Source organism: Mandrillus leucophaeus, unplaced genomic scaffold, assembly GCF_000951045.1.
Source record: "Mandrillus leucophaeus isolate KB7577 unplaced genomic scaffold, Mleu.le_1.0 Scaffold3, whole genome shotgun sequence".
NCBI lineage: Eukaryota > Metazoa > Chordata > Mammalia > Primates > Cercopithecidae > Mandrillus > Mandrillus leucophaeus.
This window is the reverse complement of record NW_012103142.1, coordinates 8,593,818-8,615,954: the sequence shown is the minus strand read 5'-3', so window position 1 is coordinate 8,615,954 and position 22,137 is coordinate 8,593,818. Positions and strand designations below refer to the sequence as shown.

The 22,137-nt window shown below is 50.5% G+C and overlaps 2 protein-coding genes across 3 annotated transcripts; one reads left to right on the top strand and one right to left on the bottom strand.

The window, feature by feature from the left end:
- Positions 1–2,640: 2,640 nt before the first annotated feature.
- On the bottom strand, positions 2,641–4,762 carry TSPO2 (translocator protein 2). Its single transcript, XM_011986651.1, has 4 exons — positions 4,176–4,762; positions 3,811–4,003; positions 3,281–3,422; positions 2,641–3,039 (listed from the first exon to the last, which is right to left on the bottom strand). Exons 2-4 carry the CDS (start codon positions 3,981–3,983, stop codon positions 2,842–2,844), a joined length of 513 nt encoding a protein of 170 aa, XP_011842041.1. The 5' UTR covers positions 3,984–4,003; positions 4,176–4,762; the 3' UTR covers positions 2,641–2,841.
- Positions 4,218–20,004, top strand: UNC5CL (unc-5 homolog C (C. elegans)-like). Of its 2 annotated transcripts, none has more exons than XM_011986653.1 (9): positions 4,218–4,684; positions 11,754–12,199; positions 12,709–13,009; positions 13,742–14,004; positions 14,747–14,848; positions 15,136–15,203; positions 16,132–16,232; positions 16,386–16,499; positions 18,292–20,004. In XM_011986653.1, the coding sequence occupies exons 2-9, from the start codon at positions 11,815–11,817 to the stop codon at positions 18,512–18,514; spliced, it is 1,557 nt and encodes a 518-aa protein (XP_011842043.1). In that variant the 5' UTR covers positions 4,218–4,684; positions 11,754–11,814; the 3' UTR covers positions 18,515–20,004. The 2 variants fall into 2 exon arrangements, with proteins under 2 accessions (XP_011842043.1, XP_011842042.1); XM_011986652.1 differs by lacking the exon at positions 4,218–4,684 and adding an exon at positions 7,630–7,682.
- Positions 20,005–22,137: the final 2,133 nt, after the last annotated feature.

Here is a 22,137-nt window from a genome sequence, read left to right as displayed (position 1 = left end):
AACAAGAGGGCCAAAGGCAGGTGTCCACTAGGCTGGGCTCTGAACTGGGAAGTGGGTAAGGGGAAAGACAAGAGTCCCAGGAAGGTTGGGAGACTGTGGGATTAGAGGCTCCCTTCACTCAGGAAGCAAGGAACTGGGGCAGAGGGGGATTTTAAGGACAACTTTGGAGTCAGAGGATAAGAGTTTGGAGTTGGGATTCTGCCCTTTCATGCTGAGTTTCTGCACATGGCCAAAAATCTCTTTAGCTTGGCTCATGCTGTATCAGGCAGTCATGCCAGCCCAGGGCTTGGGACACTGCCCAAATTAAACTTTCTTCTAGGGCTAAGTCCAAAGCTAGAGGCATGGGTTAGTGGTTCCAGCTTGCCTTGGGGAGGTCAAAGTAATACCATAGGCATCGTACATCTTTATGGAGGTTCCGCCTAACTTCTAGAATTAGCTGGTAATGAATAAAATTGGTAGCAAATATTACAATGCATATATTATTATGAGATGATAGTAATGGTAATGGAAGATAAAGTCTGGAGTACCCACTTGCCAAGATCACACAATGGTAGTAGAGCTGGGGTAAGAACCCATGTATTGTGGGTTCCTAGCCTCTCCTCTGTCAATCAGTATTTATAGCTAAAAGTTGCACCAGGTTACCAGTTAATAGATAACAGAGTCAGTATCCAACCCCAGGTTGGTCTGACTCCACGACCAGAACTGCAAGTCACCATGCCCTATTGCTCTCACTCCCCAAGATGATCTGATTTCATGGGTCTGGAGTCCCAACAAGTGTCTCAGGAGGTCTCTGGGGCACATTTTGAGAAGCAGTGTCCTGCAGCAACGGGTCTCAGTTTGGTTGCACATTAGAACCAGGAGTTTCCAAAATGATTTAAGCCTTTCCATTCTTTTTTCAGTTGTTCCAGAGTAGGGGTGGGGGTAGGGGTGGCGGCAGGGTGCTGGTCAGCATTTGTTTTTGAAGTATGACAATGTGTTCATGTATTCATTAAATTAATCAACAAATAAAAACATGCAAGCACCTACTCTGTGCTCTGCCCTGTCCTGGGGCTGGAGATACAAAGGTGGGTGGGACATTGTGTCCTGGGGTGCCCGTGACCTGACCCACTGGGCTGAGCATGCCCTTGGTGGAGGAGGGGAGGCTGCAGACTCCCTCTCTTGGGTGAGCTCTGGAAAGAGCCACTCCCCTTCTCAAATTATGCTGCCCTGCTGGCTTCTCACCTGAGAGCACACAGTTTGTTTCAGCTCTAAAACTCAGCTCACGAAACCTCAGATTGTCAAGGCTAAACGGGCCCTGATAAATGATCTGTGCCCAAAGCACTCAAACTAGCTAGCAGCTGACAGAAGTGCTCAGGAGGTTTTAAATCTAAAGATGCCAAGAGCCCACCCACAATGTTCTCATTTATGGGTCTTGAGTGGGGTCTGAGGAATATGCATTTTTTAAAAAGCTCCAAACAGCTGTGGTTCTCAGCCTTGGCTGCACCTGAGGAGGTCTTGGGACGTTTTAAAAATGTTGATGCTCAGGCCTCCTCCCTGGAGAGGCTGATGAGGATTTTTAAACACTGCTGGTGATCCCATCATGCAGCAGGTGGAGACCCCCTACTGCAAGGTGTCTGGGTCTTCCAGCTGACCTTGTTAAAGATTTGAGGAGGCATACTCAGGGGCAGTCACTCCTTGCCACCATCAGGGCTTTGAAACAAGGACAGAAGAAAATCAGAGAAGGGAGGAGACAAAAATTAAAAAGCCACTAAGAAGGTTTAGAAAAAGAGAAGCAAGATAGAAGGCTGAATAAGAAGCTCCTATGAATTCACCTGTCAGCACTCTGAGGCATAATCTCTTTTTTTTTCAATGTTCTTTGCCTTATTCTAATAGTGATTAATTGATGTAAAATAAAGAAAGCATAGGAATATATGAAAGCAAAAAAGAAGGTCTATAATCTTATTTATCAGAGATGCATCACATATATATCATACAACGATAGTATATGTTATAACGAGATACTGCATCATAAATCTGATATATAAATTAATGTATAATATATACTATATAACCTTAACATGTATAATTAGTATCCCCACTTTTTTTGAGATGGGATCTCACTCTGTTGCCCAGGCTGGAGTGCATTGGCATGATCTAGGCTCACTGCAACCTCCGCTTCCCTGGGTTCAAGTGAATCTCCTGCCTCAGCCTCCCAAGTAGCTGGGACTACAGGTGCGCAACACTGAGCCCAGCTAATTTTTGTGTTTTTAGAGACAGGGTTTTACCATGTTGGCCAGGCTGGTCTTGAACTCCTGACCTCGTGATCCACCTGCCTTGGCCTCCCACAGTGCTGGGATTACAAGCATGAGCCACAGTGCCTGGCCCTCTAGTACCCTTTTTATAAAGTGTATTTTTCTGTTTTGGCTTTTTTGTCAGTTTAAAAGCCTTTTGTTTTTCAGGCAATTAAACATCTGAGTGCTAAATCTTTATGCCAGGTGGGGAGGCATGTGAGTGGAGGTGAGCTGGTGTGCCCACCCCTCCCCCATGGGCCTTCACACATTCATTCACGCACACACACACACACAGGTCCAGAAGCTTCCATCCCACTCTGCCGCCCTAGGCATCATATTATGCATTCAAATACACACTTCACATCATACCTTCAGAGTTACTAATAGGATTTTATTATTTAAGTGTGAAATTGCTTTCCCCCCTCTTTCCCATTTCTTTGATTTCTAAGGAAAAACGGCACCAGGGAACCCAGGAGGGTGGTCCCATTGGGGTGAACCCTAGCTCCACAGCCCTGCTTGCTGACTCTTCCTCCCCACCCTGGCCGTCCCTCCTCTCCTGTGCCCTAAGGCCTCAGTCGCTCTTCTCCGTGGGTTGAGGCTGGTGCACTGGACAAAGGCTGTCCCTCCACAGGTGGTAGGTGAGGGCTGAAGTCACGGTGAGCCAGGCTAGGTAGGGCAGCAGTAGCAGGGCAGCCAGTTTGTTGATCGGATGCCAAATCAGTGCTGTGCTTACCACCAGCCCATACAGCAGCAGCAGGTGCAGCAGGGCCTGGGCACAGGGGCCGGGGGTCAGCTGGCCGCCCAAGAACCAGCACCTCCACCTTTCTGCAGTACCCAGCCCAGCCGCAAGCTAAGTCCCTGGGGCTCTGTGCACACCATGGAAGTGCAGAGAAGTCTGCCCATCCATTACCTGCCTGCACTCAATTGCTCTGCCAAATTATGTGCTTCTGGGGCCAGGTGGTTTCACCCTCTCCCACATTACTTCTGCTACTGATCCCCGTGTGCCTTACCAGACCAGGGTTGTGGACTGTGAAAAAGAGAACCAGGACAGCCCAGCTGATGGTGAGCTGAACAGCATAGAGGCCAAGAGGCAGGGCCAGGGGCCACCCCAAGCCCCCTCCCAGGTCCTTCCACACCAGGTAGGAGGCATAGCTGTGGAGAGATGGTGGCAAAATCATTCAATGGGAGGTTCCACGGTGAATGGAGGAGGCTCTCTGGCATAAGGACTCTTGGATACCCTTGTGGGCTGAAATGGGGGCGAATGGGTCTAGGCATCATTTAAGGGCTAGGGAGGGAGTTGGTGGGAGGAGCTGGGCACAGCGAGGTTGGGGAGGGGCTGGGAGACTTAGAGAGGGTGGAAGAAGGGCTAACTGGAACCCCAGGCAGGCATAGAGGGTTTCTTACTTTCTGGAGGACCCACCATAAGAGGCAAGCCAAAGTGCCTGCCTTTGGAGGCCAATATATGGGAGTAATTCAGATACAGGGGACTTGTTCCCACCCCACTGGGTACCAGGGCCATGTGTGAGAAACAAGTACTCACCCCACGACAGAGTAGATGGCTGTCTGTACAAGCAATACGACTTTGTGGAGTGGGCACCAGGACAGCATCCTCGGGCCCTCACACCAACCAGCCATGTGATCACGAGTGAACAGCCAGACCAGGATGGGTCCCAGGTGGGGCAGGAGCACAAAGATGGCCCCTTGAAGCTGCATTCACCTTGAGGAGGCAAAATCTGGGGAGGCAGAGAACACGCTAGTGATGAGCCTTCCCCTGCGGCTCCTCGTCTGTCTCTGCCTCCTAACCTGACTCATTTCCTGGCCTGAGCCCCTCAGAGGAGGTCTAGTTATGGAGGTCCTTCCTCTCTCCCTGGTCCAGCTCCAGGGCTCTCCAACCCCAGGCCCCACGTTGCCCATCTCCTGGCTTCCATGGACTTCTTTTCTCCACAGCATTCCTCTGGCACTTGGAGGACACTGCCCAGCACTGGTAACTGCTTCTGAGTGAAAGACCTGCCTCCAAGTGCTTCTGACTCCTGGAGATAAGGTCCCGGGTGACCAGCTTTTCTGCCTCCCACAGTGGGCAGCACTTAGCCAGGTGTGTAGCTGGCCCTCATTGAGAACTGTTCTACCTAAGCTGATCTATCAACCTGGAAAGATCACAATCTGAAGGCAGGAGCCAGAGATTCCTGGGGGCTCTTTTCTAGTCACAAATACGGCAGCCCATCTGTCCCAGGCTTATCTCACCATATTAGACTGGCACACTCATGGGGCACACCCAGGCTTATCTCCTGCCCAAATTCAAACTTGGCCTGTTGACACTGTGGATTCCTTTTTCTGAACCTTTAGCTCTCTTCTACCCCTGGATCCAGGGGGGATGAGCTTCCTGCTCCATCTTTCCATTCCCAGAGTGTCAGGATGTAAGCACAAGTGTTCAGGTTTCTTGTGGCCTGACTTTTCAAGGAAACAACTGCCTGGTCTTTGATTAAAAAGCTGCCATGCTGATTGGCATGTTGCTTTGCATGTCATTTGCATGTGGGACAATGTACAGACCTTCCTACAACCAAGGCCCCTTTTGACACAGAGTTTCATTCTTATTGCCCAGGCTGGAGTGCAATGGTGCAATCTCGGTTCACTGCAACCTCCATCTCCCAAGTTCAAGTGATTCTCCTGTCTCAGCCTCCCTAGTAGCTGGGATTACAGGCGTGCATCACCATGCCTGGCTAATTTTGTATTTTTAGTAGAGACGGGGTTTTGCCGTGTTGGTCAGGCCGGTCTCGAACTCCTGACCTCGGGTGATTTACCCACTTTGGCCTCCCAAAGTGCTGGGATTACAGGCGTGAGCCACTGTGCCCGGCCCTAATCCCATCCTTTTCTGTCAAGGGTCGAGGACACTGGTCCTGGAGGATCTGGGACACAGCTGAGCAGCGTGCCCACCTGTGCATATTTCTACTTGTCTTTCTCTGCTCCTCACTGTCCACTTGCTCATCTTCTGCCTTCCTGTTTTTCTACATTTCTGTCCAGTGGTGGAGACCCCCTCCCTGCCCCTCCTTGCCCCCATCCTCTTTTCTCCTGACACCTGCCTCTCCCAGTACCTCCTCGTTCCCAGGCCTGTGCTCCCCTTACCTCTGGCAGCACACCTTCCTGGTGGGGGGCCTGACGACATATGATGTGTGGAAGGCAGAGGAGGGTGGGGCTGGGAAGAAGGTGGGGCTGGGAGGAGGGTGGAGTGGTGCTCCCAGCTGGTCTGCTTTTCTCAGATGAGAAGGGTGGTGACACTGGCTGGGAAGTCCAAGTTGCTGTTTCATGGCCCCAAAGAGTTCCTCTCAGGAGGAGCCCCCTGGCCTACTAGACTCTCCTTGGTGCCTGGCCTCTGGAGGCTACCCCTTGATGGAATGTTTGAGGGTTTGTGGTGAGGGTTTGACACTGAGAGACCTGGCCCTACTGTGACGGCCCAGCCCCCAGTTATAATGCTATTGATGCCTGTGGTCTCTGCATCCCATGAAACAGCTCTGTGGCCATGGGAGTGAGTGGTATGAGCCTTCGGATTTCTCCAGGAGCCTCCTTATAATTGGGATTGTCCCCAAGAGCGGCAAGCACCAGCTTTGGAAGTGAGTTCATAATCCATGAACACAGCCCCCGGTTATAGCCTCCTGGTTGGCATGACCTTCCTGGCTTAGAACCCTAGCTCGACAGATCTTTCACAAACCCCTAGGACTTTATGACTCAGAGGAGAAGGCAGCTGACAAGTGGAGGTGGGTGGGGAGTCAGGGAGGAGTGACCTGGCGCCCTGGCAGAAAGTCCTGCCTCCCAGCCTCCCTAAAGAGGGGTAGGGAAGAGTGTCCCTATCTGTTGGCAAAGTCCAGCCTCCTGTGTGACTCAAACAGAGCTTTGTTAAAGATGAACACCCTCTACCCCACTCCCTTCGTTCCCTCTCAAAGTTCTGAGCAACCCTTCCTGGCTTGTCTTTAGGCATGAGGTCTGCTTCCCAGGTTGCCTGCTCTCTACCCATTCCTTTGATACATGTCTGCACTTTGGGGTACTGGGCTCCTGTGGGAGGTTTATTCCACCCTCTCACCTCCACCAGGGAAGGAAGCAGAGGGGAGGGGATTGCAGTCAGAGACAAGAGGCTAGAGAATTATTAACTGAGACAAAAGCAGAGGAAGTTACTTATTTTCTACGGGAGATGATAACTAGTGGCCTAGGGGCGTTCACCATGCCTCCTCAACTGCAGGAGGCCAGGCCCTGGTGATAACAGTTACCATCTATTGACCACCCATTCAGTGGTGGGCATTTTACATTTATTAGCTCAATAATGACAATTATTATCTCACACGAGGTAGATATTCTTATCTGCATTTGACAGACAAGGGAATTGAGGCTCAGAGAAATTAAGTAGCTTGCCCAATATTACATAGCCAACCTGTCACTCACCTGGGCTCAGTGTCGGTCACTTGGATCCAAAATGCATCCTCTTCCCTCTCAACTTCTTCACTCATTCATTCAAGACATCTTTATTGAACACCTTCTATCTATCAGGCTGTACCAGGAGCTGAGGAGACAGCAGAAAACATGGGAAAAGTTCCTCTCCACAAGGAGTTTTCATTCTGTGGTGCCATCGCTCCTAGTCAGAGTTTCTCAGAACTCAGAATGGCAAACGGCCCCAAAGTTCAGCCGTCTCCCAAGCGGTAGTGTTTCTGCCAACTTTGGGTGGGGGAAGTAGAAAGCACCTGGTGTAAGGAACAGATATGGGTACATCTCAGGTACACCAGCAACTGGTGAGTCATTTACCCTCTCAGTGCCTCCATTGTCTTCTCTGTGCAGGGAGCGAGTGGAACTAGATGCTCTCTAAGCTCCCTGGACCGGTTGCATTGGCATCAGCTGGGAGCTTCTTTGAGCTGCAGAATCTCAGGCCCCACACTAGACCGACAGATTCAGAGCCTTCATTTTAACAAGATCTCCCAGGTGACTGCGGGGCACATTATAGTTTCAGAAACTCAGATGAAAGTTCCCTCCTCCTCCTATCTGCCATTTTAATTTAATAATAGCCTCTGGCTGGGGACAGCCACTCACCAGCAGAGGGCACTGTAGGGAGGGGTTTCAAGGTGCCGCCCCTACACCCAGGTTGTCTCCCTCCCTCCCTCCTTCCTTGCAGACCTAGACTGGCAAGGTCACTGACTTCTGGGATCCTCAGCTACTCCCTTACCTGGGCTGGACTTTGCCAATAGAGAGGGACATTCTCCTTCACCCCTCTTTAGGGCAGCTGGGAGGCAGGACTCTGCCAGGAAATGCCAGGCCACTCCTGCCTGGATTCCCCGCCCACCTCCACTTGTCTGCTGGCGTGTCGACTGGGTCTGGCTGATCCGTTTCTCAGAGAAGGAATTGGACCAGCCAGCAGCCTCTAAGAGCACCTAGACGGTAAGGTGAGCACCCCCTTGGGGCAGCTGGAGAGGGGATGGGCATTGCGATGGGGTTACCTGGAGCTCCAGGGAGGAGCCAGGCCAGCTCAGCCTGCCTGCTGGAGTGTAGGGACCCTCTGCTGGAGGAGAGGAGGAAAATGGGACTTGGCCAATGGGTATGAGGACCACTGGGATGATCTGTGTCCTACGGAAATGTCTACTATACTAACAAATGCTGTTCATGACTTGTGTTTGGACCATCTATCCCAGTACTTGTTATGTTCTGCAGTAACTGGACATCTATCAGGCACTGGGGAGGCACAGAGAGAACCAGTGAAGTGGAGGAAGGGTTGAGAGTTTTCTTAAAGGGTATGAGCAGAACTTTGCAGCAGGAGTTTGGATCTTTGTGCTGGAGGATGCAACTGCCTAGGGACAGGTGATGGCAGCATTCTAAAGAACTCTTGTTTTGGGGACCCGCTATCCAGGGTGATCTGGGGTCTGGGGCAAGACAAACTGGAGGAGTGGGTAATGAGGAGTCCAGCATGGGGTTGGGAAGCTCCAAGTCACACTTGAATGGCTGCAGTGCTATAGATGCCATTCAACCAGACTCGGGACCTTTCCCCATTCTGGGGCCACAGGGAGGATGGAGTGAGGGTCAGGGCAGCCTGGAAGAGCTGTCAGCCTGGGAGACCTGGGGCTGGCCCAGGAGGAGTTATCCTGCTTCAGGCCAGGTAAAGGAGGGAGCTCCCATGAGAGGCCCAGTGGGGCTTTGGGAGTGTTGCATGCCAACTTCTCCAGGGTCAGAGGTTGAGCCAGGGGACTCTGCTGCACCACCCAGTGAGGTGCACCTCACTGGGGATCTGGACTCTGGCCTTTGGTGGCCCCAGGCAGGTTACTGCTGTGTAACCGAGGTGGGGCCCCTCCTTTCATTCCTTTAGCTATTCCATCCCCTGCCACTGGTGCCTTGGTGGGTGGGGATGTGGGTGATGGGGTAGGTATTACCACAGAACTGAGGATGTACCTTTAGGTCCTTCTATTTGTTTTTACTTCACTTTTGCTTCTTTCTCTTCCAACTTTATTTCTTCTAGAGAAGGAAAGGAAGATACTTGGGGAAAAAGAAGGGGTGGAGAGAGAAAGGGGGTGTCTCTAGAAGGGTGTTCATCTTCGCTCCTCTTTCCTGCCTGTCTTCAGTTGTTTAGTAATTCCCTATCCATCCTCACTGTGGGGAGAAAGCTCGGATTCCTTATCTGTGAAATGGGGATAAAAATAACACCTCGCTCCTAAGGCTCCTGTGAGGATGAGATGAGACAAGCCGTGGAGAGAGCTTTAACACAGTGGCATTGAGTAAAGCTCTGCCAATGTTAGCTATTGTTATTACAGTTGGAGTTATAATTATTACTAATGTGAAAGAACCAAAAGGAATGATGGGACATCAAGGGTAGCTTGCTGCTCCAACCCCCTTCTCATCAGCTTTGGGGCACTGCCGATTTACCTGGTTCACCTGTGTGCCCTCTAAGAGGCCTGGTTGAAAAAGGCTAGTGCGTTGTCTGTCGGGTTGGCTCTTTAGGCAAAGAGAACGATGCCAATCCCCCGCTTCTTATTCATGCTTTCAGTGAGGACATGGAGGAAACAGGTACTGCCCCAGTCTTCAATCCTGAGCATACGGTGGAGGTTCTGCCCCAGTCTAAGAGGCACTAGGAAGGGGCTTTAGTTTTCATGGTCCTGGGGATGGAAGGAAGAAGGTGGGCCAAGCCTCAGTTCCAGGTGGGTAGTGTGAGTGAAGGGCATAGGGAGGACTGGACACTGGAAGCTCTTCCATTGCAGTCTCTAGTGAGTTATCCAGAGGGGCCTCCCAGGGCTCTGAAGGAGGACGTTGTGCCTCACAGAACTCAGCTACCAAGCCAATGAATTCCATTTCTGCAGAAGCTTCTTGAGAGCGGAGTAAGACGTCATCTTTGGCAGGATTGAACTTCCCACAGTGTCCGATACACAGCCAGTGCTTAGAAAATGTTCATTTGAGTGGGAAAATCACACATGACAGCACATAATCAAGAATGACTCAGCATGGTGGGATGGCTGTGGAGAGAGATTTTGTGAGCTGGAGGCTGTCAAAGGCTGGTGTGCCAGCGGGAGGCGCTATTGAATGGGAGGGTCCACATAGGGAGAAGTAACAAGTGGGGAGAGCAAGTGAGTGGAGAAACAGAAAACAGCATGAGCAAAAGCCAGAGGCTAGAATTAAGCAGGTGTGGGAAGCCTGGGCAGGCTGCAGGGCAGGGGTGTTGGAAATTGTAGGGGCTGGAAGAGGGGAAGTAGGAGGAGGCGGAGGTGGGTTCTGGAGGGCCTCGGGAAGAGCTTCTGGGAAGTCTCAGCCTGTGGCCTGGCTGGGTAGCCAGGTGAGCAGGAGGTGAGTGTTTGCTTTTGCCCTGCCTCATTCCAGCTTCACTGTAGGCTCGCATCTTTGTTTTTCATCATCTTCTTCTTCTTCTTTTTTTTTTTTGCTTCCAGTTTTAGCTTTTGTTACTCCTCTATGTCACCTGTCCCTGTGAGCTACCTTCAGGCCTTTCTGGCAGAAGGAGGGGCATAAAGAAACACATACATTTGGACAGTGCTTGCTCATCTACAAATACTTTTCACATGACCTTATGCCATCCTCACCATTACCCAAAGAGGCACTTTTTCCCCACTTTTAATAGCTTCTGAAAAGAATTACAAAGGTAATACAAACTACATGCTTGATGTGAAAAATTCAAAGTATAGAGAAAAGGATTTTTAAAAATACAAAGTTTTTGTTCACACCTTCCACCTTCTCAATTTGTCATGACTCATGGGAATAGTTTGGGGGTGTGTCCTTCCAGACCTGCACAGTCTAAGACCAGACTCATTAGTACACGTGGCTACTGGGCACTTGAAATACAGCCAGTCCCAAGTCAGCTGTTCTATTCATATAAGTTACACATGGATTTCAAAGACTGGGTATGAAAGAAGAAAGTAAAAATATCTCATAATTTTATATTGATTGCCTGTTGAAATAACATTTTGAATATATTGGGTTAAATAAAATGTATTAATTTCTCCTGTTTCTTCTTTTTAATGTGGCCATCAGGAAATTTAAAATTACATGTGTCGTTCACATTATATTTTTATTGTACACCACTGCTCCAGACGTTTCTCTATACCTTTACATTTACATATATAACCCATAAATACGTATTTATATGCAGTTTTGTTTTTCACATTAATGAGCTCAGAATATTTTATCTCTCTGCGACTTGCTTTTTCCACTTATAGATTTTTTTGTATCAGCATTTGTAGATCAAGGTAGATATTTGGACAGATGAGGAGACTGAGGTACATTAAGCAATATTGAGGCAGGAGGAGGAAATTGATTCCAGGCCAGATGGAAAACTGGCTGAAACAGGGAAGAGGCACCAAAAGCACCTCTCCATAAGACATGCCCACCAGTGCCATGACAGTTTACCACTGCCATGGCAATGCCTGGAAGTTACTGCCCCTTTCCATGGCAGTGACCCAAAGCTACCATCCCTTTTTCTAGAAATTTCTGAATAACTCGCCCCTTATTGCATGTAGTTAAAAGTGGACATAAATATGATGGCAGAAATGCCCCCAAGCTGCTACCCTGGGCACACTACCTAGGGTTAGCCCTGCTCTGCAGGGAGCATACCTCTGCTGCTGCTGTATGCTGCCACTTCAGGGAAAGTTGCTGTCTAACACCACTGACTCACCCTTGAATTCTTTCCTAGGTGAAGCCACAGACCCTCCCAGGCCAAGCCCCAGTTTTGGGGCTGTCCTGCCTTACATCAATATGATAAAACTTACCCAGCCATAGTGACCAAGGTGGCATTTGAACTCATGTTCTCTAACTGTAAACCCAAGCTCACTCTGCTTCAGAGCAGTTCACAGAGAGCCAGGGTAGGTTCTCGAGTAAGAGAGACAGGTTAAAAGAATTGGTGTGACTAAAGTGTGCAGGGTGCGCTGGGATGAAGACAACTTGCAACTATGTGGAAGTCAAGCCTTGACCTCCACAACTTAAAAGGGCTTACCCTGACACTGACCCCTTCTTCCTTACCAGGCCTTTGGCTTTGGCTGGCACAGGGGTGAAGGAGAGCCAGCAGCATTGAGTGACCGGGCGAATGTGCTTCCAGGAGAGTTCATTCCAACCCTCCCAGTTCCTACTGCTGGTGGGGGTCCCGGTGGCAAGTGTCCTCCTTCTGGCCCAGTGCCTTCGATGGCACTGCCCTAGAAGGCTACTGGGGGCCTGCTGGATGCCGAATGGTCAAGAGGAACCAGTGTCCCAGCCTACCCCTCCACCAGAAAATGAGGTCTCAACGCAGCACCTGCCAGCCACACTGCCAGAGATGGCTGCCTTCTATCAGGAGCTGCACACACCCACTCAAGGCCAGACCATGGTCCGCCAGTTGATGCACAAGCTGTTGGTGTTTTCGGCTCGAGAGGTGGATCACCGCGGCGGTTGCCTGATGCTCCAGGATGCAGGCATCTCCTTGCTCATCCCACCAGGTAACAGCTCCCGGCTCTCTTCTCCACATACAGTTGCTCAGACTGTACATTAGGTCACCACATCTGAGGGAGCAATGTTCATAGACACTTTTTACTTCTGATAATTGTTGTTTTGTGAGTATAGTTTTATTGACTTCAGGGATGGACATATTACATATCTTTTAGGACAACTTCCTGGCAGGTGGAAGTAAAGTGCCTTGTTCTAATGAATCAGTATGCTGTGACAATTCTCCAGTAAAGGGAGGCAAGAGCACTATTTGCAAATTCATACTAGGCACACTATGGGCTAGCAAAAGCCTGGGTGGAAAGGGGAGTGTCTTGCTTAGGGTTACACTACAAGTCAGCTCCACAGTCATTTTACTCTTGTTCATACCACCGCCCTGTGTGCCCTGCTGGGGACGTCTCTCCTGGGCTTCTGCCCCACCTCCTTTCTCTCTGGCCTGGCCTCTTTCAGGGGCAGGGGTGTGCCTGCCTACCAGGCCCATTTCATCTCTCCCTGTCCTCCCCAGGTGCTGTGACTGTGGGCCGCCAGGAGCGGGTGTCTTTGATCCTGGTGTGGGACCTTTCGGACGCCCCATCACTGTCCCGAGCCCAGGGGCTGGTAAGCCCTGTGGTGGCATGTGGCCCCCATGGGGCCTCCTTCCTGAAGCCTTGCACTCTCACGTTTAAACACTGTGCCCAGCAGCCCAGCCATGCTCGTACCTACAGCAGCAACACTGCCCTGCTCGATGCCAAGGTATGGAGGCCCCTGGGGCAGCCGGGGGCCCACGCCTCCCGGGATGAGTGTCGCATCCACCTCTCCCACTTCAGGTAGGCACATGCCATTGGCCTGTCTTCCCACACCCATCTCTCTGGGGACTGTCTTTCCTGCCCACTTTCTCTGTCTGCCTTATCTTCAGCTCTCTGTATAGAAGATGGTCTGCAAATCCTTTATACCCTAGTGACCCTTTCTGGCCCCTCTGTCCTAATGTCTGTAGCAGTTTTTCTCACACTAATCATGTCCAGGACTGCAAATCCCACCGCTGTATCTGTCTGTCTGGAAGTGTCTGACTCAGCCCCATCTCTCCACCTAGAAGGGACCTGTCCTTCTCCACCTCTCTCTATCTCTCAAATTATCTCTCTCTACTGTGTGCCTCTTTCAGGACTGTCCCCAAACTTAGTGCCAGTTCTCTAAGACTCCATTCCATCTTTGTCTTTCATCTCTTTGTCTTTCTAGAGTCTTAGGTCCTCTGCCTCCCAGCCTCCTTCCTAGCCATTGACAGGAGTAGAGCCATGTGCAGGTGCCCTCCCAAGCATGGTCACCCTGAGCCCACTTCCCCTCTTTCCCCTGCCAGCTCTCCTCCCCATTCAGTCACCAGTCACCATGATGTCCTCACTTTTCATCCCCCCCTACCAGTTCCTCCCTAAGTGCTCCCCTCGAGTGCTCTCCGAACCTCCCTGAAGGCCCCACAGAGGCCCCTCAGGTGGCAGGAGGCTGGTGGCAGTGTGTTGGTGTCTTAGCCTTCCCTGCACATGAGTGCCTGCCAATGGCTCCCTCTGCAGCCTCTACACCTGTGTGATGGAGGCACCTGTGGGACGCGAAGCTCGCAAATGGCTGCAGCTGGCCGTATTCTGCTCACCGCTGGCGCCAGGACAGTCCCACCTGCAGCTGCGTATCTACTTCCTCAACAACACGCCCTGTGCCCTGCAGTGGGCACTGACCAACGAGCAGCCCCATGGTGGGCGCCTGCGTGGGCCCTGCCAGCTCTTCGACTTCAGTGGGGCCAGGGGTGACCAGTGCCTGAAGCTCAAGTACATCTCAGAGGGTGAGAGAGGCAGTGGCCTGTGGGAAAGGATGATCAGGAGCCCCACAGGAATGAAGGGTTCTGGGGCTCCCCTGGACATCTGGAGATCTGGGGACCCCAAGTCTCTTTATTTTTTTTCCTTGAGTTGGAGTTTTGCTTTGTTGCCCAGGCTGGAGTGCAGTGACATGATCTCGGCTCACAGCAACCTCCGCCTCCTGGGTTCAAGTTATTCTCCTGCCCCAGTCTCCTGAGTAGCTGCAATTACAGGTGCACACCACCACAGCTGGCTAACTTTTTTGTATTTTTAGTAGAGACGGGGTTTCATCATGTTGACCAGGCTGTCTCGAACTCCTGACCTCAAGTAATCTGCCCGTCTCGGCCTCCCAAAGTGTTGGGATTACAGGTGTGAGCCACCGCACCAGGCCCCAAGTCTCTTTGTGACCTCTGGGCCAGCAGTAGCCTCATGGAGCCCCCAGGACTTTGACCACTCTGCTGTCTACTGAGCCCTTGCCACTCACTCCTAGGATAGGGTGATGCCAGGTGGGAGGCGGGAGGAGAGGGGTTATACCCCACAGAAGCAGGAAGGGATGGAAGGCTTTTACAGTGCAAGGGCCCTCTTGGGGTCCCTGCCCAGGCTCTGGGGATTCCCATCCCCTTGAGACCCTCCTGCCTTTGTTCTGTCCTCATGCCTCCCCACAGCCCCCTTCAATACTTGTGGAAGGCCCCACTCTCTGAGGCCCTCTCCTCTCTGCCTACTCGCCAGGTTGGGAGAATGTGGATGATAGCAGTTGCCAGCTGGTTCCCCATCTCCACATCTGGCATGGAAAGTGCCCATTCCGCTCGTTCTGCTTCCGGAGAAAAGCAGGTAGTCCGGGAACCCTGTGTGTACCTCCTCCCCTCTCTTTTCCCCTCCCGTCTCCTCTTCTCCCCTCCCAGTAACCCTGGAGCTCTGCAGACCCTGATGCAGCCATGCACACAGACCTTCCCTGAAAGGCCAGGAGCCACACAGATCTTTGCAGAGAGAAAAATGGAGTGTTGGACCCCAGCTTCTTCAGATTTTCCAAGTCTTACTATAGAGTCCCTTACCTTCTCCTCCTCTTACCCCAGGCCATTTCCTCACTCACTGGCCATGCTCTCACCTTCTCTTTATAGCCAATGAGAATGAGGACTGTTCAGCACTAACCAATGAGATCATTGTCACCATGCACACCTTCCAGGATGTGAGTTGGAGCTGAGGGGCAGAGGAAGGGCAGGGCCTGGGGGGACTCCTAGGCAAAGTGGGCACAGGGTATGGTGCCCAGTAATTATGGTCTTAATCACATAGGTAAATATGGCATTTTCCATAGAGACCCTATACCAGCTCTTTGAGGGGCTCAGATCATCTGGGCTCCAAGTTACCCTCATCCCTGACTCTCCTTGTCTGTCGGTGGATGAATCCAGCGGGAGGCTAAAAGAACCAAACCCTAGTTTAACCCCTTCTCCCAACTCAGAGAACTGGGACATCAAGTTGATACGGTTTCTTTCTAGGTTGATTGTCTACATTTGAGAGATGATGTTTTGTATCTTCAGTGTGGGATTTGAGAGACGATGTTTTGTATTTTCAGTGTGGGAAGTGGCCAGGAAGAGGGTCTTGAGTAGGCGGGATGGGAGTTAGGTATCTCTCCTCTCCTGCTGCACCAAGGGAAGATGCGAAGAAATCAGAGTTGAGAGTCTTTGGGGAACCATAGTGGCACCTTATTGGAGGGCAGGCAGATACCCTGTTGTCACTTGGAGAAGAGGCAGGGAAGGTTGGAATGGAGGAAGGGAAACATATGGCTGAGATCAGTGTCTCTATGGTTGGATGACCTCCCACTGCACCATGGCCCCTCCCAGGATTTCCCCTGGTGGCTCAGGATGCATCCTGTTTGGTCTTCATGTCCCAGTTCCCAAAGAGCTCAGTGGGCAAACATAAGGCTGAAGGTGGGGTTCTGAAGTCAGGGAGACAGCGGGTAGAGGGTGCTGGGTGGAGTGGGGTTGTATCTCCTGGTAAGGTGGCTCTAAGTGACAGACTGAAGGACAGACATGAGGAATGGAGGCAGGACTCCAGCTTCTTACTCAAGGGGATGCCTTGTGACCCCTAAGTATGTTCCCTGCCCTGTGTTGACTCAGGGCTTGGAGACCAAGTATATGGAAATCCTCAGATTCCAGGCATCAGAGGAGGAATCCTGGGCAGCACCGCCCCCTGTCTCCCAGCCGCCCCCATGCAATAGGTGAGATGGGGGTTGCTTGGGCTGTTGCCTGGGGGATGTTGGGTTCCTACCCTGGCACCCACAGGGTGACTACAGCATTTACGGTGTATATGGGAGAACCAGAGTGGGTCTGTTTGTCCCTTTCTTCCAAGAACACCTTTTTCCCTGCCTCAGACTGCCCCCAGAGCTCTTTGAGCAGCTGCAGATGTTGTTGGAGCCAAACAGCATCACAGGCAATGACTGGCGCAGACTAGCCTCTCACCTGGGGCTTTGCGGCATGAAAATCCGGTAGGAAGAGGGGTGATGTCTGTGGATGGTAGAGGAGGGTGGGCTGGGGCGGGGGTCCTCAGGACACTCTGGAGACTGGATCACAGGCAAGGGAGTGACTTAAAAGTCAGAGAATGGCTACTCTCCATCCTATTTCCCATAAAAGGACAGCTCTATTAATCACTGTATCATCAGTACCTAGAATGATGCCTGGTGCATAGTAGGTGCTCAATTAACATTTAACAGTGAATCCATTAGCATGGAAGTTATTTGGTACATGTTGAGTGCTTGCCATGCTATGCCCTGAGGAGGAGAAAGACAGATTATAGGATAATGTGTGTAAAGTATGTAGCGGGGTGCCTGACACTTGTTAATTCAATAAATGTTAGCAATAATGGTGACAGTGCAGTCATGATCCCTGTCAAGGAACTCAGAAAGCAGTAGAATACCGAGCTAAGCTCCAGAAACTACACTATGAGTGCAGCGGTCAGGGAAGACTTTATCCAGGTGATGGGGCTACAGCTGGACCCTGAAAACAGGGTGGATTTTTATTTATTATTATTATTATTATTTGAGATGGAGTCTTGCTCTGTTGCCCAGGCTGGAGTGCAATGGCACAATCTTGGCTCACTGCAACCTCCGCCTCCCGGGTTCAAGTAATTCTCCTGCCTCAGCCTCCCAAGTAGCTGGGATTACAGGCATGCGCCACCACGTCCAGCTAATTTTTGTATTTTTAGTAGAAACGGGGTTTCATCAGGTTGGCCAGGCTGGTCTCCAACTACAGGGTGGATTTTTAAATCATTCATTTAAGCATTTATCAAGTACCTATTATGCCCTGGAAACAGTACTAAGCACTGTGATACAAGAGGAATGAGGCATGGTCCCAGCGCCTAGGAGCGCACACACTAGTAAGGGGTTCAGAGAGCTTGAAAAATAAAGGCAAGTGTTGCTTGTGCCTTCCTGTAAGAATCCAGTATTGTATAACACATCGAAGAGAGACAGAAAACAGCCGAAGCAAGAATAATAATGAACTGTGGGCGTTATGATCAGAAGTCTGAACTGAGGGGTGCAGAATGGTCTCTTCCACCTGGGAGGGGTGAACTAGAAAGGGCTTCAGGGAGGAAGTGATGGAGGAGATCAGCTATTCTGTTTTGGGGAGCAGCAGAGGTGGCTGTGGGTGTAGTGTTTGCAAGACGAGAAAGGGAGAGGCCGGAGCTAAGGAGGTTCAGGATGGGAGAAAGGAGAGAAAGCATAAAGACAGGGCAAGGCCAGGTGCTGGATGAGCCGGAAAGGCTCATGGAGCATGGACTGGTTAGGAAGTGAGAGACTCTGGAAGGTTTTTGTGGACGGGAGGATCGTGATAAAAAGCCATGGTTTATGGCAACTGTTTCCTTAGTAGTGAGCAGGATGTTGTGGCCTAGGAGAGAGGCAGGAAGGAGGGAGTTAGGAGGCTAGGGGGAGGCTAGGGCTGTATTTGGAGTGGGGGAGGTAGAGAAGGCAATTACAGAACATCAGAGCTGGAGCAAACTTAGAGGTCCTCTTATCTAAGCCCTCAGTTTAATGAGAGGCAACTGAAGCCTAGAGAAGAGTAGGGCTCAGAGAGTTAGCCTCCAGGCGAGGACAATCTCAAGTTTCAAGGGCCTGGGGCTTCCCACCCCCTGTCCCCTGAAAGGCAAGCAAGAGCAGGACGAGGACAAAAGCTACAGAGTGGGGGAGGGATGGACCTCGTGCTGCGCAGCCGAGGGAGCCTGCAGCAGGGAAGGAGCCCCTCCCTGCTCCTTCCCCCTTCTCCTCCTCCCCTGCCTCGGGCCAGGTTCCTGTCCTGCCAGCGCAGCCCCGCAGCGGCCATCCTGGAGTTGTTTGAGGAGCAGAACGGCAGCCTGCAGGAGCTGCACTACCTCATGACCGTCATGGAGCGGCTAGACTGCGCCTCCGCCATCCAGAACTACCTGAGCGGGACCCACGGCGGCAGCCCAGGCTCCGAGCGCGGGGGCGCCCGGTATAACCAGGGCCTGGAGCTGGACGAGAAGCTCTGAGCGCCCAGCGGGCAGGGCTGGAGGAGGTGTGGGGGCGAGAGGGGTTGTTTCCCCACGCCTATGAGGAACACAGCAGCTGTTCCTGGCTGTGCCCACCACCCTTCCCAGAACCCTCGGACGGTGCCCGGGGCTGCCCGCGAAGCCGGAGCGTCCTCGCCAGCCTCGCAGCAGCAGGCGCGCCCTTCGGGCCGCCATCTGTCCCGCGTGCGGGTCTCCTCCTGGCCGGCAGAGGGCGCAGGAGCCCAGGAGATGGCCTCAGCGTGGCCCGACTGCCGAAAATGACCAGGGGACGGCCACGGTCCCCGCGTGCACTTTAGGGCCAGTCAGGCCCCGAGTATTCACTGAGCGCTCAGGCAGACCGGACATTGGGCTGGTGTCATGAAGAATACTGGAATATAGGAGGCAGGGACTGGAGCCCTGACAAGCACACAGTTCTTTTGCAGGAGTCAAGATGTTCTCATAGCAGCCAGGGGCAAACTCGAAAACAGCCCTGACCTGTGGTTGGGGGATGTGTGTGTGGCTTTAGGAGTTGAGAGGGGAAGAGCTGAGTGCGGGCTGGAGCAGCGAGAATGCTTCACAGAGGATATTAGGGAGAGAGGATTTGACTTGCTGAGTGGTTTGTAGATCTTTAGGTGCGGGTGGGGGAAGAGGGTGGCTGAACTTAGGTAGGAGCCGAGAGTGGGCATGGGAGCCCAGCCCCATGGGTGTGAGGCCTGGGTAGGACATGGCTTCCCGGCTAGGCACGCCTGGCTGTCTGCCTCTGCCTCCGCCTCTGCCTCTACTAACTTCCTTTGTCTGTGTATCCTCCTGCTCAGGTCTTGTCTTTCCCTCTCTCTGCCATTTTCTCTATCAGAAAACATTAAAGCTGAGTAGAAACTTCAAGATGATCATTCTGGCCCAATCCTTTTATCTCTTTATCTCCAACGGTGTGCGTTTTGAGTCTCTCTGACTTGGTTTTTCTGTCCCTATCTCCCGCAGTTGTTCAGTCTCTGCACCTGTGTTTCTGTTTCTCTCTCTCTCTTAGATCTTTTTGTTTCTGCCTAGTCTCTGTGCCCTGTCTTTGTTTCTTTCTCTGTCTGAAACCCTCCCTCTTTTCCCTTCAGGCGAATGTCTCTAAACCAATGTTGTGTGTCAAAGACTGTTGAAAGAGACAGGGCCACTCTAGGAATGGATGGGTGGGGATATTTTCCTTCCCCATGGATTAAGATCCAGTTTAGGGTCAGGAAATAAAGGATAGGGATGAAAGAGCACCCTATTCAGTCAGCAGATACTTATTCAGCACCTACTATGTGTTAGATACTGTATACAAAAGACATGAATGGGCTGGGTCCTGAACAGAGAATAAAGGGTTTGACTCCATTCTGGAAATGCTTTTGTTTGCAAACAGGTGTTGTTAATTTGCTCAAAGGCAGGCAAACAATCTCTCTGGCAACACAATTTTCTTCTGTATTTAATTAAAAAATATTAAAGCTTTTTTTCTATGATGAATGATAAAATATGAAAATCGCCTTTCTTTGTTACTAACTGTATTTTGCTCAGATTGGCAAATTTGGATGTGAGTATGAATGATTTTATTTGGTAAAATTGTACCTATGGGGATGGGTTGGAGGGAAGCATTTTGTAGACTGTGCTTCCAGTATGAAAATTATCTGGGTCCCGCATGGTAAGTCAGGGAGGTTACCTTCTTTTCTGTTAGATGCAAGCCTTCAGAAGCAGGCCCTTCCATCCCTTCCCTGTTGCCCTAGTGCCACCCGTCCTCTCCTACCCTTCTCATCTGTCCTCCTTACCCCACCAGGGACTGCCAGTCATGCCAGATTAGTGCCCCGGCCTTTTCCCCCTTCACTTAGCTCAGGATTGAACTGTGCAGTAGCCTGGCACTGTTTAGCCAAAGACATCATTGTGTTTCTTCCAACCCTGGAAAAAATCATTTTAAGAGTTTCACGTCTTCTGGAGTTGCAAATAGAAGCCACAGAGATTCCTGTGATGGGAATAGAATGCTTTCTGGCCCCAACTCCAATTTCTCAAAATGGGTTTCCAGTGCTGGCAAAGGGAGGCTTGGAAATCCTGGGGTAGTTGCAGGCTGAGTGATTCCTATAAGGCAGACCCTTCCTTTCTCACATCAAACGCAGTTGGCATGTTATGTATTGGCACCTAATGCTGAGAGATGGTGTGCCCCATTGGGTATCAGGAGACTTAACATTTAGCCCTGACTCATACTAACTAGAACAGCTCTTCTTTTGGGCTTTAAACTCTTCCTTGGAATGAAGCTACCATGTTAGAGGCTGTCCCAGGGCCTTTGGTTTCACAGACTTATGCAGAGGTGGCACACTGGTCACCCAAGGAACGTTCACTTGGGGATTGTTTTTTTTTTCTTTTTGAGTTGCCTTCAAATAGAACAATTGATCACTGCTTGTGGCCTTACTTCCAGCCCTCTCCCTGATAAAGAGCTGCCTAAATCACCTGCCTAAAAACACCACATTTGTGACTTCTGCTCTTTCACATGCTGCAGAGGCCCACATCTACACTTCCTCCTGCTGGATTTGGCGTCTGGGGAAAGAGTTTGGGGAAATGAAAGGGTAAGGTTGGGCCTAGGTCTGTGGGGTTGGAGCCTCTAGCGCTGAAAGCAAATATGTGTCCTTGGCATCCCCTTTGACCACTGAGCAATATTTATGCTAATGTTCAGATCTGTGCTAACAGAAATTCAATGAAAGCCACATATATAATTTTACATTTTCTAGTAGTCACATCGAAAATTGTAAATAGAAACAGGTGAAGTCAACTTTAATAAGTTTTGTTTAACCTAATATATTCAGAATATTATTTCCACATGTAATCAAGATAACATTAATAGTATATTTTACATTCTTTTTTATATTAAATATTTGGAATCTGGGGTATACTTTGCAATTACAGCACATCTCAATTTGTATGCTAATTTTTCATTGGAAAGATTTCATCTGTATTCAGCTTTTATACAATTTATAACTAAAACGTACATTTACATACGCACATTAAACAAGCCAAAAGTTTTCCAAAAATGGAATTAGGTATCAGTTTTTAAATTTTAGTTCACTGAGATAAAATAAAAATTCAGTGCCTCAATTGCACTAGCCAGATTTCAGTTGTTTAGTGGCCATGTGTGGCTAGTGGGTACTGTTAATGGACAGCACAGATCTGGGTTAGGAATCCAGCTGGGTATAACTTTATAGTATACTTGACCATTCACTTATTTGTTAATTAATCAAACATTTGCTGAATACCTACTCTGTGCTAAGCCCTGCACAAATTGTTGGTGATAAAAATCCAATGAAGAAGAGCATTCTTGTTTCGTAGGAGCTCCTGAGAAGCTGGGAGTCAGAAGGAAGGACACTTTCCTCCCATCCTTCTTTGTACCTGACTCAAGAAGGTAATGGGAGATGAGGTTCAGGCCGATACTCTGTGTTGCAGAAATGGCTCACACTGCAGCCTGCTGTAGAGGCAGTAGATTCAGGGTCAGTGTTCCTGGCTTACCTAGTACATCAGGTGGGTTGTTGGTTGATGACAACAGGATTCACTCTAGCTGGTTGAGGCAGATGGGATTTATTAAAGGAAACTGAAGGAAAAACAATCATTTGGAGGGTGGA

What these genes read in the sequence shown, in the direction of transcription:
- UNC5CL (XM_011986653.1), top strand. Translation starts at nt 11,815, where the DNA reads ATGTGCTTCCAGGAGAGTTCATTCCAACCCTCCCAGTTCCTACTGCTG. An exon ending in GCTCAAGTACATCTCAGAGG is followed by an intron (nt 14,005 to 14,746) that starts GTGAGAGAGGCA and finishes CCTACTCGCCAG; the next exon opens with GTTGGGAGAATGTGGATGAT. An exon ending in CCATGCACACCTTCCAGGAT is followed by an intron (nt 15,204 to 16,131) that starts GTGAGTTGGAGC and finishes GTGTTGACTCAG; the next exon opens with GGCTTGGAGACCAAGTATAT.
- TSPO2 (XM_011986651.1), bottom strand. Translation starts at nt 3,983, where the DNA reads ATGCAGCTTCAAGGGGCCATCTTTGTGCTCCTGCCCCACCTGGGACCC. An exon ending in GCCATCTACTCTGTCGTGGG is followed by an intron (nt 3,423 to 3,810) that starts GTGAGTACTTGT and finishes ATCTCTCCACAG; the next exon opens with CTATGCCTCCTACCTGGTGT. An exon ending in CAGTCCACAACCCTGGTCTG is followed by an intron (nt 3,040 to 3,280) that starts GTAAGGCACACG and finishes CCCTGTGCCCAG; the next exon opens with GCCCTGCTGCACCTGCTGCT.